The 13,258-nt window shown below is 38.2% G+C and overlaps 1 protein-coding gene across 3 annotated transcripts in view; it reads left to right on the forward strand.

Annotated features, from left to right (window-relative positions):
- Positions 1-13,258, forward strand: part of LOC149205902 (protein STICHEL-like) — a 139,938-nt gene that overhangs the window by 60,440 nt on the left and 66,240 nt on the right. For 2 of the 3 annotated variants that reach the window (XM_089395217.1, XM_089395216.1), the window contains exons 3-4: positions 11,150-11,746; positions 12,226-13,045. In XM_089395217.1, coding sequence (XP_089251343.1) covers positions 11,150-11,746; positions 12,226-13,045 — 1,417 coding nt within the window. The remainder of the gene's footprint in view (positions 1-11,149; positions 11,747-12,225; positions 13,046-13,258) is intronic. The other variant, XM_089395218.1, reaches the window with a different exon arrangement.

Genomic DNA, 13,258 nt, shown 5'->3' on the forward strand with positions numbered 1-13,258 from the left:
TGAAAGAACAAAACCATTTAATTACGTCATCCTTCTTCAAGAAATAAATCCAAGTCTAGTGGGAGAAGTCATCCACAAATATCACATAGTATAAGTATCCTCCTAAAGAAGTCATGGGCAAAGGACCAACCATGTCAAAATGGATCAATTGAAGAATATCAATTGTCTTGCTCTCACTAGAAGGGAATGGTCCCTTTGTATGTTTTCTAGATGCACATCCTTGACAAACTCCTTCATGATTCATATGAAATTTAGGCATCCCCGTGACCATCTTCCTTACACTAGGTAAGGCTTTGTAATGTAAGTGAGCAAATCTCCGGTGCCATAACTCACATTGAATAGAGGTGTCATTTGCCAAAGCTCCCAAAGGGCTTCCACCAACTTGATAAAGACCATCAACCTTGAACCCAAGAGTAAAAGCATCTTTAAAGTTCTTATTCCAAGCACGTACCTTTCCATCAATGAAAGCTACCTTGAAGCCTTTGTCTTCCATCACAGAAATATACACCAAATTCTTCTTCAAATCGGGGACATACAAAACATCTTGAAGATGTATGGTTTGACCATAGTTCAAGTGAAGAGAAACAATTCCTATCCCTTTCACGGGGTAGGTGACATTATCTCCAAAACTAATATTTAGATTAGTCTTCCTCTCAACTAGATTTGAGAGAAGTACCTTATATCCAACGAAATGCCTTGAGGCTCCATTATCAATTAACCAATGATCCAAGGTGTCTGGAGGAGAGACAGTAGATAAAGAAGAAATGAGATAATACTCATCTTGTTTTTCAACAACATTATTTTCATCATATGTGGCATTTCGTGTCCTCTTGGGAGGTTGATGATTTCCCTCTCGAGCAGCAACGACATTCCTCTTTCCTTTGTTGTTAGACTTATTATTCCTTTGATTGTTATTGTTTTCCTTTGGAGAATTCTTCTTGTTACGACATTCTTGAGCATAGTGTCCAAACTTGTTGCAATTGAAACATCTTCTTTTGCCTTTTCCTTTGAATCCTTTCTTAGATCCTTGACCTTGCCTTCTTGAATTTGATGGACCAACATCATTCCTTCTTTTAGCATGAGCATAGAAGGCAATAGGTTCATTTCCATTGAAAGTCTTATCTCTTTCCATCATTCTTTTTTCCTCTTAAGTGCGTCTAGGCAATAGCTCATCAAAACTCATTATCTTGTCATTATTGAGAATGGTGGTGATGAATGTTTCCCATGGCCTTGTAAGACCTCCAAGTCCAATAAGAGTGAGTTCCCTGTCAGCAGTTGCTTCTCCAATAGATAGCAAATCATTCTTTGCTTGAGTTATTCTCATGCAGTATGCTTGTATAGACTCCCCTTTGTCCATTTTGATATTCCTTAACTTGTTCTTGAGAAAGAGGATTTGATTTGCATTGTTGACTTTGAACATCCCAATCAACTTATCATACGTTTCCTTGGAAGTTCCCAAATCAGAAATATAAGAGATTAAATGCTTTTGAATGGAGTCAACTAAGATTTTCTTAGCTTTGACCTCTCCTTTTATATAGATCGTTCTAGCAGCAACAAGTGCATTTGAAGTAGGCTCTACTACTTTCCCTTGCACACAATCCAACACTTCATGTTCTTCCAAACATGATAATTTGTTTTCTCATAGAGCTTATCCTCAGTCTTGAAATAAGAGGTAGCAACCATGGAGATTTGTCCCAACATTCCTTGTCCAATAGCAACAAGTATTCCAACAGTGATTGCTTACTTCTTCCTTAGGCTTGTCTTCACCTTAGCTGTAATACCATGTTAATTTTTATGGTATGTTCTATGCTTGCAGCAATTCCTTCAATGTCTTATTAGCCCAATAACGATTCCACTTCAAATTGCAATAACAATCACAATAAACTTCAATAATCACTTAGTATTTACTTTAGATCATCATTGACAGTAATTGTAGATAGAACATCATCAACAATATGCACAAGAAGACAAGCCAAGACAATGAACACAGAGATTTAGGCTAATGCTAGGACAAAACCCCATAAGGGGGAAACCCAACCAATCCTTCTTATTGATCAATATCAAATGTTCAACAAAGAGAGAAGATCCAATTTAGTACAATGATGACAAAGTCAAAGTAAATAATTTGACTATCCAAAGAAAGATGACCAACCAATATCCAATGCCCAAACAAGAAGCCCAATCTGATCCTGTCAAAGTTTGCAATTCTAAAACTGTCAACAATAGTCAATGTGCACTAACCAGTGAAGTCAATGCGGGTCAAAGACCACTCAATTATCCTCCAAAGAACTCGGTCAAAGCAGCAAGAAACTTGGCCTCTTGAACAAGTCAAAGTTAGCCCAAAATAGTGAAGAAAACCAGTCAAACATCGGTCAACGCTCTGCGGTCAGTGCTGGTAAACTTGCCCATAAACCCTCGATCTGTGTGCCAATAGATGTGGCTTGCCAAAACAGAGTGTTCCCAGTCAAAGTCAAAGTCAAATATAGCTAGAATCTCCTTGGTCAACACTGGTCAAAGTTCTATGAATTAGAAGAGTCAACGCAGAAGTCAAAGATGCCCAGAAAGTCCTTTGCATGTGTGGAGAGAAGAAGCTTCCTCAGATGTACGAACCAATCAGATGATGAGAGAGAAGTTGTTATGATGAAGTGCAAAAATGAGGAGACCATATGGTGTATTTATAGTGATCAACGTGGGGGTCATGGGTCATGTCTCTTCAATGAGCTGACTTGAAAATGTGCCATTTGAAGGTGTGCAAAAATTCTGGTTTTGAAGGTGAAGGGAGATGCCATCAAGGGTGATCTAAAGGTGTAATGAACCATCAAAGGAGGGGCTTCCAAGTCGAGGAATTAGCCCCTAGTTGCACTCTTGAACACATCAAGATGGCAAGTTCGAAGAATGTGACTACGTATGTCATTAGGATTTTGCAAGTTCTTGTTGAGCTTGCGACTGTAAGTGACAATGTGGAAAAATCAGAGTTGGGGAGGACTGCAATAAAGGGCTTCTCAGAGCAGTGGAAGCCAATCATTAAAGGAGTAGTCTCATGGTAGAAACTTCTAGATTGGTACACATTATAGGATGATTTCATCCAGGAGGAACTTCGGGACGAAGAGCTTCATCAAAAGACTAATGTAGAGAATGTTGCCCTCACTACTAAGATGAAGAAGGGAAAAGAGAAGTTTATCATCAAGAAGAAGGACCTAAGCAAAGTGAAATGTTTGCATGTGAGGAGTATGGTCATTATGCGAACAAGTATTTGCACAGGAAGAATAAAGGAGGGAAAGAGAAGAAGCCAAAGATGGCAATGGCTGCTCCAACTATAGTCGATGAGGATGAGTTCACTAGGAGATTCGATTATGAATTTTTTCTTATCTCTCATTTCTTTGGGAGCACCATTCATGAGAGTGCTTGGTTCATAGATAGTGGAGTGTTGAAGCATATGACAGGTTCACGAGAAGTATTTGAAATCTTCACTGAGTGGGTCTCTAAGCTATATTTGAAAATTGGTGATAAGAGTAAGCATGTAGTTAGAGTAATAGGGACTGTACCATTAGACACCTCGGAAATATATTCAATGAGGTAAGGCTTTGGGTGAAAATGAGGTAGCGAGTTCAAAGAACCTATGGGTAAGTCTAAAGGGATGAAATAAGTCTTGGAGATGCTCAAATAAATTCCAAACACATGCTACCTTAATGAAATAATTGTCGTTATAAATTAGCGTTTGAGATAAATACAATTTACAACATGGAACATTTATGACACAATAACAAAAATAGCCCACAAGTGATGATAGACAATAAAATTTGAAAGGCTATTAAAAGGGTAAACAAGAGAAAGTTAAAGCAAATTTTCAATGGTTGAAAATGCACAAAATAGCTAGGAATCCCTAGACGTCAACCCTAGAATTATTGCTAAAAATGCATAAAAATATCTATATATATTTTCCTTTTTTAATTTATTTGATGCGAACCCTTACCCTAAGACTACGACATTTAAGGTATTTTATGCTATTCAATGCATATTTTGCTATAACTTAACCCTAGTTTACCATGAAAAAGAAGAAAAAGATATATATTTTTAAAGATTGACACTTAGGGACTAGTGCGTTTTATCAATTGAATATATGGAGTCAAAAGGGAAACATCAAAGGTGGAAGACCTTGAATGGAGCAAGAAAGAGAGAGGAAGACCTCTTAGTCTTGTTAGTTTTTGTAGCATCGAAGGTGTTCTAGTCTCGAAACTTTGTGGAGAGGTTAAAACACAGGAGTTCTCCGTAACCTTGAAATCGTTTCTGGAAGTTCCACCTAGATGTGTCTCAATTAGATTATTAGCCTATTTTTAAATATTTCTTAAGTCTAAACTTAGGAAAAAGGGTTAATTAATTAATATTAATTGAGAAAGGTGTGAATCATTGAGAAACTCACACACACTGATCCAGAAATAATCTCAACCATCGATTATGTTTTAATCTTGGCCATTGAATTCCCAATTGAACATTATAAGAGGAGGTCGATGAGTAGATGGAGAACACACACTTGAGATCGATTTCCTTGGGCAGTTTGATCCTCCAGAGAGCAGCAACAGTGGTCGGAAGAGTTTGAGCTGTGAAAATTTCTAACGTGAAATTCTACTGCCGTAACTGATTTATTTCACCTACTTATCTCTCACAATAAGTTATTTAGGAAACCCTTAAGTAAACATTAAAATAAATTCTACTGCAGTTATCACATAATTACATAGAGAAAATAACAGTGATATACAAGCACAAGAAACAATCACATCAACACAGTTGCTTTTGGACAATTGTCCCCGGGAAAACCCAATGTGGGAAAACCGTGTAGCAGATGAGGGTTTATTTATTAATCTTCAGCAACAATCGCTGTACAAGGAATGATTCTACAGAAAAACTGAGACACTTCTGAGAGAAACACCTGAGACAAATTTTCTCCTCCTCCTAGAGAAGTTCTGACACCCTGGTGACTCTTCACCCACTTCTGCGTCACTCTGTGTCAGTTTGCATGAGGATTGCGTCTCCCATGGTGCTGTCTCCCTACTTTTCCCTCTGCGCTGTCTCTCGAATGCCCTGCATCACCTCCTCAGTCTCTGACCGCTGTTGATGCCCTCCTCTTCCTTCACCTTGCAACTCTCCCTCTGAAATTGAACTCCTTCTCCTTGAGAATCGATTTCCCTCGGGTTACTGAGTATTTGCCCGGTGTGTCTTCAAATGATTCTCAAGTCTTCTCTTATACTTTTCCTGTTGATGAATCAATGGTCGAGATTAAGTTTCTAATCAATGACTAAGATTAAAATAGACTTGATCCTCGTCTGTTAGAAGTTTCTCACCCATATCTTTATTAATACCCATTAATATTTTTATTTTTCCAAGTTTAGACTTAGGAACCCATTAAAATATTAATTATTTTAATAACTTCTCATGCGGGTGGAATTTCTCCAAACGATTTCTGGGTCTTGGAGATCTCATGTGTTCTAGCCCCTCCACAAAATTTCGGAGCTAGAGCACATCCGATGCTTACCCAAAGTCAACACAAGCCAAAGAAGGGAAGCAGAGACAGAGAGGGGCAGGGACAGTGAGTCCAGGGGAAGTCATCCAGATTCAGAGAGTCAGCAACAAAAGGGCTGTATTTCCTAGAGATGTTGCACGGAGGTAGCGTAGATAGCTTCAAAGGGAGATCGATTTTGCTGAAGGGAAGTGAAATTCAGTTCCTGTTGGTCCGGGAATTCTCTAGGAGGCCAAGTGGATTTCTCCTAAAAGCAAAGTCAGCCAAGACGTCATTTTTCTTGCAGTTCCGGGCTTACCGAGTTGGGGTTTGTGCTAGCACTGCGCAGAGGCTCACACATAGGCAGAACAATTGGCTAGTTTAGTTAGTTGTTGGAGCAAGATTAGGGGTGGTGTTGAGGTATTTGCCCAAATGTTTCGACCAGTTTATTTTGTTGATTGGATTGCTAGTTTGGCATCCATAGATTGTACTTAGAATTTCATTGCTGCTTGATAATTAAAACCCTTGACTGTTGAACCGATTTTCCCAAGTTGGGTTTTTTTAGGGACTTTTGTCCAAAAATAACTGTGTCAAATTTTTTTGTGTTTGCCAGTGTTTTCTCAGATTTCAATTTAGCTTTAGTAGTATTTTTTATTTGTGAAAATTGCAGTGTGATTTATTTGATATTTGTCGTAGCAAATAAACTGTTAATTAATTCACAGTTAGAAGAATTTATACCAGTTGTTGTAATAGGATTTCAATAGTGAATTTTTCACAAGTCTAACCCTAGCCGCTTTCGTAAATAACATATTTAAGGTCAAGGAATGTTATTTTAAGCTTTCTTGTTAGATACTTGGTGACAAATCTGCAAAAAGAGATTATAAAAAATGCAACATATCATGAAGATTTCATAAAACCCTAATTCTACAACATTTGCAAATTGGAAGAAAAATACTCACAAAAAAATAACACCCTTCACTATAGCATGACTTCATCAATCCAAAGAAAGCTCATCCGTGCAATTTTATCTTCCACAAGACAATTTGCTAGCTTAGTGATTAATTGCGTCTTAGAGAGAAAGAGGAAGCTAGTGCACACTCCACTAAAGAAATAATGTGTGAGACAATGATCCTCCCAGCTCAACTTCCTTCTACTTATATGAGGGAAACTAAGTTGAGTTAGGGCAAAATTAGACTAAAAGCCCTAAAAATAATATTTTAAGTGCTTACAATTTAAATAGGTCACAATCCGACCCAAAGATAGCTCTCTCAATGATAAAACATGACAATTAGCCTCTTTTACCCCACACTTGTGAGTAAAAAGGTCTCCAAGGGTGATGTCATCATCCAAATATGAATATCTCTATTGAAAAGGTGCAAAAGACGAGTCACATGAATGCTCCTCACTCAAAGGCATCTCCTCATCAACAAAGTGGCCAATCATCTACTCATCAAGATATCCCCATCAATAGAATCCACGTCATCACTCTAGGCCTTATTTGGTGATTTCATCAAGAAAGGTGGACCATCCTTTCTAAAGGGATCTCAAGTCATGATCATCCATAAACTAGTCCAGGAAGAGGGAAAATGCCCATCAAAAAGGTGTAATGCTAACTTGGGGGCGCCATGTGATTTGTAGGGTACATCATCCTTCTTGGTAATGTCCTGGCTTTTTTGGGTAGTGTTTCAAGCTTTAGAGGGAGACGAGAGTGTGGTCGTCAATTTTGGATAATCACAAGGTCAACACTCTTCTCTAAGTGGTCATCATGTTGGCTACAATGCCCTGGAGTGTCATCGAGTGGGCCTGGAAGTCCTCTTTGAAGTGTTGGAGAAGTCTCAGTCAATCCCTTAAGGGATAGTCTCTGTACCTGGGAAACAATATCTGAAACATACCCTCAAAATCATGTGAGATCATCATCATAGGTAAAGAAACCATAAAAGTATCACAGTGGACCATATTTAATGTAAAGTGGTAACAAGAGTAGTTCACACAAGCATCTTCTTCAAATGTCTTTCTAGCTCAAGGTTTGTAAACAAGTTACCATGCTTAGATATGGGAGGGTTAACCACAGGCCATATTAGATGCTTCCAACCTCAAGGGGAGGAACAATGCCTAGGTTGACCCTTCAATCAACAGATGCAAGCAAATAATGGTATGGTGGGGTTTAACTCCATGGACAATACCCACATATGTGCACCAATTATGAAATACCATCATTCTTGAGCGTTATAATGTGCAGAGGGAGCAATTATGGGACTTGAGTTACCCCTTTCCTCGACCTATTTTTACCATCCCTCTTGTGCGCCTTCTTTAATGATTTTTCTTTTCTTTCGTATACAAGCTTGATTTATGCATTAATTACCCTTTAAGGATGATGCAATTTATCGTTCATCAGGGTTGGGATATCAAAGTTCTTTTCATTTTGATTTTCTCATGCATTTGCCAGGAACTGGGCAAGGGTTAATGAAGGGGTTAAGCTCAGTGTAGGCTTTTGTCCACACACTTAATTTTATGCAAGCCAATATTTTGCATTTTATCATTATCGCTCATGCCTTTTTTTTTCTCTCTATTGCATTAACCTTTGAGGGCAAAGTTTCTAGGTCTTTACTCAAGAATGAGGAAATCTAGGAACCAACAGTGGTGATAGATAACAATCAAGTCAGATTGGGACATGAAACCAGGGAAAGATGGAAAGTGATAAATATGGATTACCATGGGCATGCAACATCAATCAATGCCTCCTATTTGTGCCCCTCTTGGACAATGTAAAGAAAGGTCTCAAATAAGGTCATATTGGACTAGGGGTAAAGGATAACCACCAAAGTGAAGCGATGTGGTGTATGCCTAGGGCTTTAATTTAATTATATACATGCCTGGTCAAATTTGAATCAGACCCTCAAGTCCAGTTCAAAACCACCATAGCCAAGACTTGGAACCAAGTTCCAAATGATGGTTATATTAAATTATGACCAAGTGGGAGGGTTTCATTTATAAAACCACAGGATTAAAGCTTATTAATCTGGAGTCAAAACTTCTAAAAAAGCCACCGCAGCCAAGCATTCCTTTATATTAATTTCCAAAATAAATCCCAGCCTATGTGAAGATATTGGGTTATACAACCCAAATGATGATTGGAAAGGACTATATATATATACCACAAAGGGGAAGCGTAGTTACCTTAAATATTAAAACCCCTAGGCAAAAGCCTTTTATTAGAATAGCCACTGAGACCAAGCTTCCTATGCAACAATGGACCAAGCATTTTTAAACAGGTGTTAATAACTTGCGTAGCCCCACTCGATTAGTCCTCGACGCTTAAATTTTCCTCCCGCTCCACATAATGGGACCAAACCTTTAGACCTGGGTCCCCGGTTCCCTGACCTTGAATTTTTCCTAAACTACGCAGATGTTCCTGCTCCCAAATCTCCCAGGGAGATAGACTTCGGGAGATGAAATATTTCCATTAGTTGATGTGCCTAGCTCCCATTAGTAGTGGTCCCTGCTCCTTTACAAAATGTGTACCACAACTTTCTTCTGTGAGGAGTCAGTGGTCCCTCGTGGCTACTTGTCAGTTTCATCTCTAGTATGATAGCCACACTTCATCCCGATGCATTTCACGTTTTGGCTCCTCCACATCATCTCAGTCCTCGTCCTGTTGACGTTCCCCTTGTGTGCTACTCCTTTCATCTTCCAAGAAAAAAAACTCCGGGGACACATCACCTCGACACTTTATTTTGGGGTGCACGGGGTGCACTTTAAACCTAAGTTACTGGAAACATCCCTCCAAACCCTACAAACGCCATTCGGCGTTTCGGAAATGGAACGGGTACGAAACGACCGGAAATGACATGGAAAAGGCACGGAAACTTTTAGTTTTTTGGAAACGCAGGAACCTATTTCTGAAACGTTTCCGTTTTTTGGAAATGCAGGATCCTATTTCTGAAACGTTTTAGGCATTGCTGTTTCCTTGCTGTATCCATTTCAAACCCCGTTTCCGTATCCGTTTCAGTGCAACTTAGCTTTAAACCTCCAGGGATTCTGTTATGTGACGGACTTATCCTGAGAGAACTTCAGTTTTGTTCCCCATCTCCTGTTAAGTGATGTACTCCCGTCGCTTTAAAAGAAACTAAGGTATGGCTTTGCTACGTACTCAGACCTCGGCCTGTTATGTATTGCTGTGGCTCCTTCGTTACTGCTGTAGATCCCAACTCGCGTAGTTGTAAAATAAAGATTTATTTTGGTTCCGCCTTGCTCAAGAGGATTTAAATAGATGTCCGGGATGTAACACAGACCCCTGCAACGCTATATATATATATATATATATATATATATATATATATATATATATATATATGTATGTGTGTGTGTTCAAGAATGAAAACAATACGATTGCAAAAGGACTGGTTTATTTTTATATATATATATATATATCTATCTATCTGTGTGTGTGTGTTCAAGAATGAAAACAATACGATTGCAAAAGGACTAGTTTGTGCCATAAATTAATTCATTCCACACTGCGCTCTCTCTGCTCATCTTATTAATTCAAAACATGAATTAATACATAAGTGGGCATCCTTCTAGGTCCATGAATAGTGGATCGGATGGCCCAATTTGGCTTCAAAACAGACTCCGAGCATCTCAAACAACTTAACAAAATAATAAAATTACTAGATTACATGACCAACAAAGAATTCTCCTAATCTAACCAAAATCCACACTTTGAGGAACCAACTCCTCTGGTAAAAGTTTTGACCTTCTCGGTCATTCGAGTTTTACGATGCTCCTGCATCACGATGGAACAAAGATACAATTGAAAGCGGTCAATCATCCAATTTCAACTTGTGATCATACTAATACACTTTTAAAACATTAAATGGAAGCACTTGATTACAAACATGGTTAATGTACCTTACAATGGATGACCCACCTTCATCTGATAAGTAAGCTAGATGTCACAAAGCACTGACCGGAGCATAGATGGAGGGCCTTTGAGTCTAGCTATCAGTAGATTACATAGGGCTGCTGGCTGGCAAGTTGAACAGGATGGGAGAAAAGTTTTCTTCAATTGGTCACCCGCTTGGGATGGGTAACAGGGACTATAGACTTCTGCTAATATAGAACATTCTTAAAACCTTGTTTGATTACCTCACTGTCTGATAGTTTAATCTGAATGCTCATTAATGTGTTAAATCTTCATAATTTCATGGAAACTTGACCTCTACTGATTTGATCTGAGATTTCAGTATGCTGTGTTAATTCTCACCATTCTCAAAAGAACATATAAAATCATTCTCAGAAGAATCGATACGTTGCAGCCTCTAAATATTGATGAGCATATAAATTTGTTCTCAATTAAACATCGATTATTTTTGCAATTGTAATTTGTCGGGATGGTTGTAAAGAATTACCACGTCTTTTGGGAATGAAATATCAATAAAATGTCAGCTCCTTATGCTTTCTTTTATTTTAAGCCAGTTGATATTGGAAAAAGGCTTTTTCATTAAATTTTATGCAAGGGTTTAATTTGAAAAATATGCTGTTATGCTGTTCAAACTTCAGTGTACTAGATTGTTAAGTATTTATGTTCAATCTTATCAGTTATATGTACATTGTAAAATCCTCTAAATTCTTGTGGCATTTCTCTACTTGCAGTAACAGAAGAAGAGTTAGAGAGACTGCGGCGAGCCCTGAAAATTCTTTCTGAAGCAGAAAAACAGCTAAGGGTTTCGAATGATCAGACAACATGGCTGATAGCAGCTCTTTTGCAGTTTGGTTGTGGAAGGTCTCTTCTGCTTCCCACTTCTGCTGGTACTAGTGTCACTCAAAGTCCTGTAGCTGTAAAAGAGAGGAATGAAAATGGATTCTTGTATTCTGATTCATCTTCCAGGCAAGTTTTAGATAAACAACAGTTTGGAGCTTCACTTGAGCAGTTGGATTCCATGGTCCTAAAGTCCAGTGCAGGGAATAAAAATAACAGTTTGAAGAAAGCACAAATTATGTATTCAAATGAGGGAAATAAAGGAGCACAGATTCATGCATCAGGCTGTTCACCTGTGTTGGGTGGATGTGAAGGAAATTTTCCAAGAAGCATTAATGATAACAGTGGTGCAGCTCAACCAGAGTTGAGTTGTCTGAGTCCAGCCAAGTTAGATGACATTTGGAGAAGAACTATAGAAGAATGCCGTTCAAATACTTTGAGGCAGCTGTTACACACACAAGCAAAATTGGTGTCAGTTTTTATAGGAGAAGGTAGGTTTGCATTTTCTTTTGTGCTTATTCGTCTTTTGAGTCTCCTATCGTGGTTTCCTGTTAAACTAATTGATTTGACAAGGAAATATTCAAAAGATTTTGCTTCCTGCTACGTTTTGGAGTTTAAAAGTCATATGGGTGACCAAAAGCATTTACTCATAGGAGTGCTGAATTATTCTTTTATCTTTCTCATTTTGCATAGTAGTTCAGAACTTCTATATTGGTTACTGTAATGTTTGATTGGTTGACTAAAGATTTTTCACTGTACTGCCATTGCAAGTTAGATTATTTCAGCAGATTGTAAAATGCTTTGTTTTTAAAATTATATCCAAACTTTGTGCTAGTCACCATTTATATGAAGGGAAAATATAGGATTGTCATTTCTGTAGGTCAACATCTCCACGTGTCTTTGAAATGCTAAAGGGCTTGTTATGCTTTTTATAATGAGTATAACATGGGCGAATGACGTGCTTTTGCAGGTTTTGCAACTGTTCAATTAGAATTTTGGCATCCAGATCAAAAATCCAGGGCTGAAAGACATCTGAAGAGTATTGCGAATTCAATTCAACTTGCATTAGGTTGCAACGTGGAAGTTAGGATCAGTCTTGCTTCCCTCCCAGCTGAAGTAGAGAATATTAGGTCTAGAAAAAACTCAACTGAGTTGCCAAAATCTTCAGCCAATAAACAGAGGAATTCTGTGATTACGACAGAAGCAGAGCAGGAGTCAGAGAGCACTATCATGAAATCTGATAAAAATAGAGAAACATTTCGGGAAACTTATTATACTATAAATGGAATTGAATCTTTTTCAGCTATACCACATGGATCCCACAAAGAGTTACCAAAGCTATCACAACGCTTTGAAGGTGATACACAAGTGACTATAAACATAGGGAAAACTAATGATTCAAATGTTGTGCATGATGGGAAACTGGAAATTTTAAAAGCAAGGAAATTTTGTATTGCAGATGAGCAGAGACTAGAGAGTGCTTGGTTGCAAGAAGCAGAAAAATGTGCTCCTGGCCTGAAAGATATTCTGAGGCCTGAAAAGAACCAAGTGCTTCCTCGGGATGCCATTGATATTCAAAATGCTATTGTATCTTCTGGTAGCATTGGCAGTTTACCACTAGCAATTGCATTACGGCAGAAGGAAGGGACGTCAAATGATGAGGCCAAAGCGTTAAAGCCTGATGGAGGAAGTGACATTAGAAAACTTTATGCAGGAACTGATCACCCTGGGCTTTGTTCTAATTCACTTGATCAGGGCACTTTTATAACCAGTTTTGAAGATGAAAATTTGTAAGTGCAGTTTGTTTCTGATCTCCTGTAAATGTTGTCCTTTGTTCTATAGACTCTGATGCAAGTACTGAACAGTAAAGCATGAAGCATGATGTTCAAAATACTATTGCCAATTTCTTCTTCCATTTCATGACTGTATGTCTATATTATTTTCCCCTTTAAAATTGAACGGGATATCTTAGCTTAACATCGTTTCTTAGATGTGTTCTAAAG

Source organism: Pinus tabuliformis, chromosome 1_2 (assembly GCF_031772625.1).
Source record: "Pinus tabuliformis cultivar Carrire ecotype Pingquan chromosome 1_2, CPIR1, whole genome shotgun sequence".
Classification (NCBI taxonomy): Eukaryota; Viridiplantae; Streptophyta; class Pinopsida; order Pinales; family Pinaceae; genus Pinus; species Pinus tabuliformis.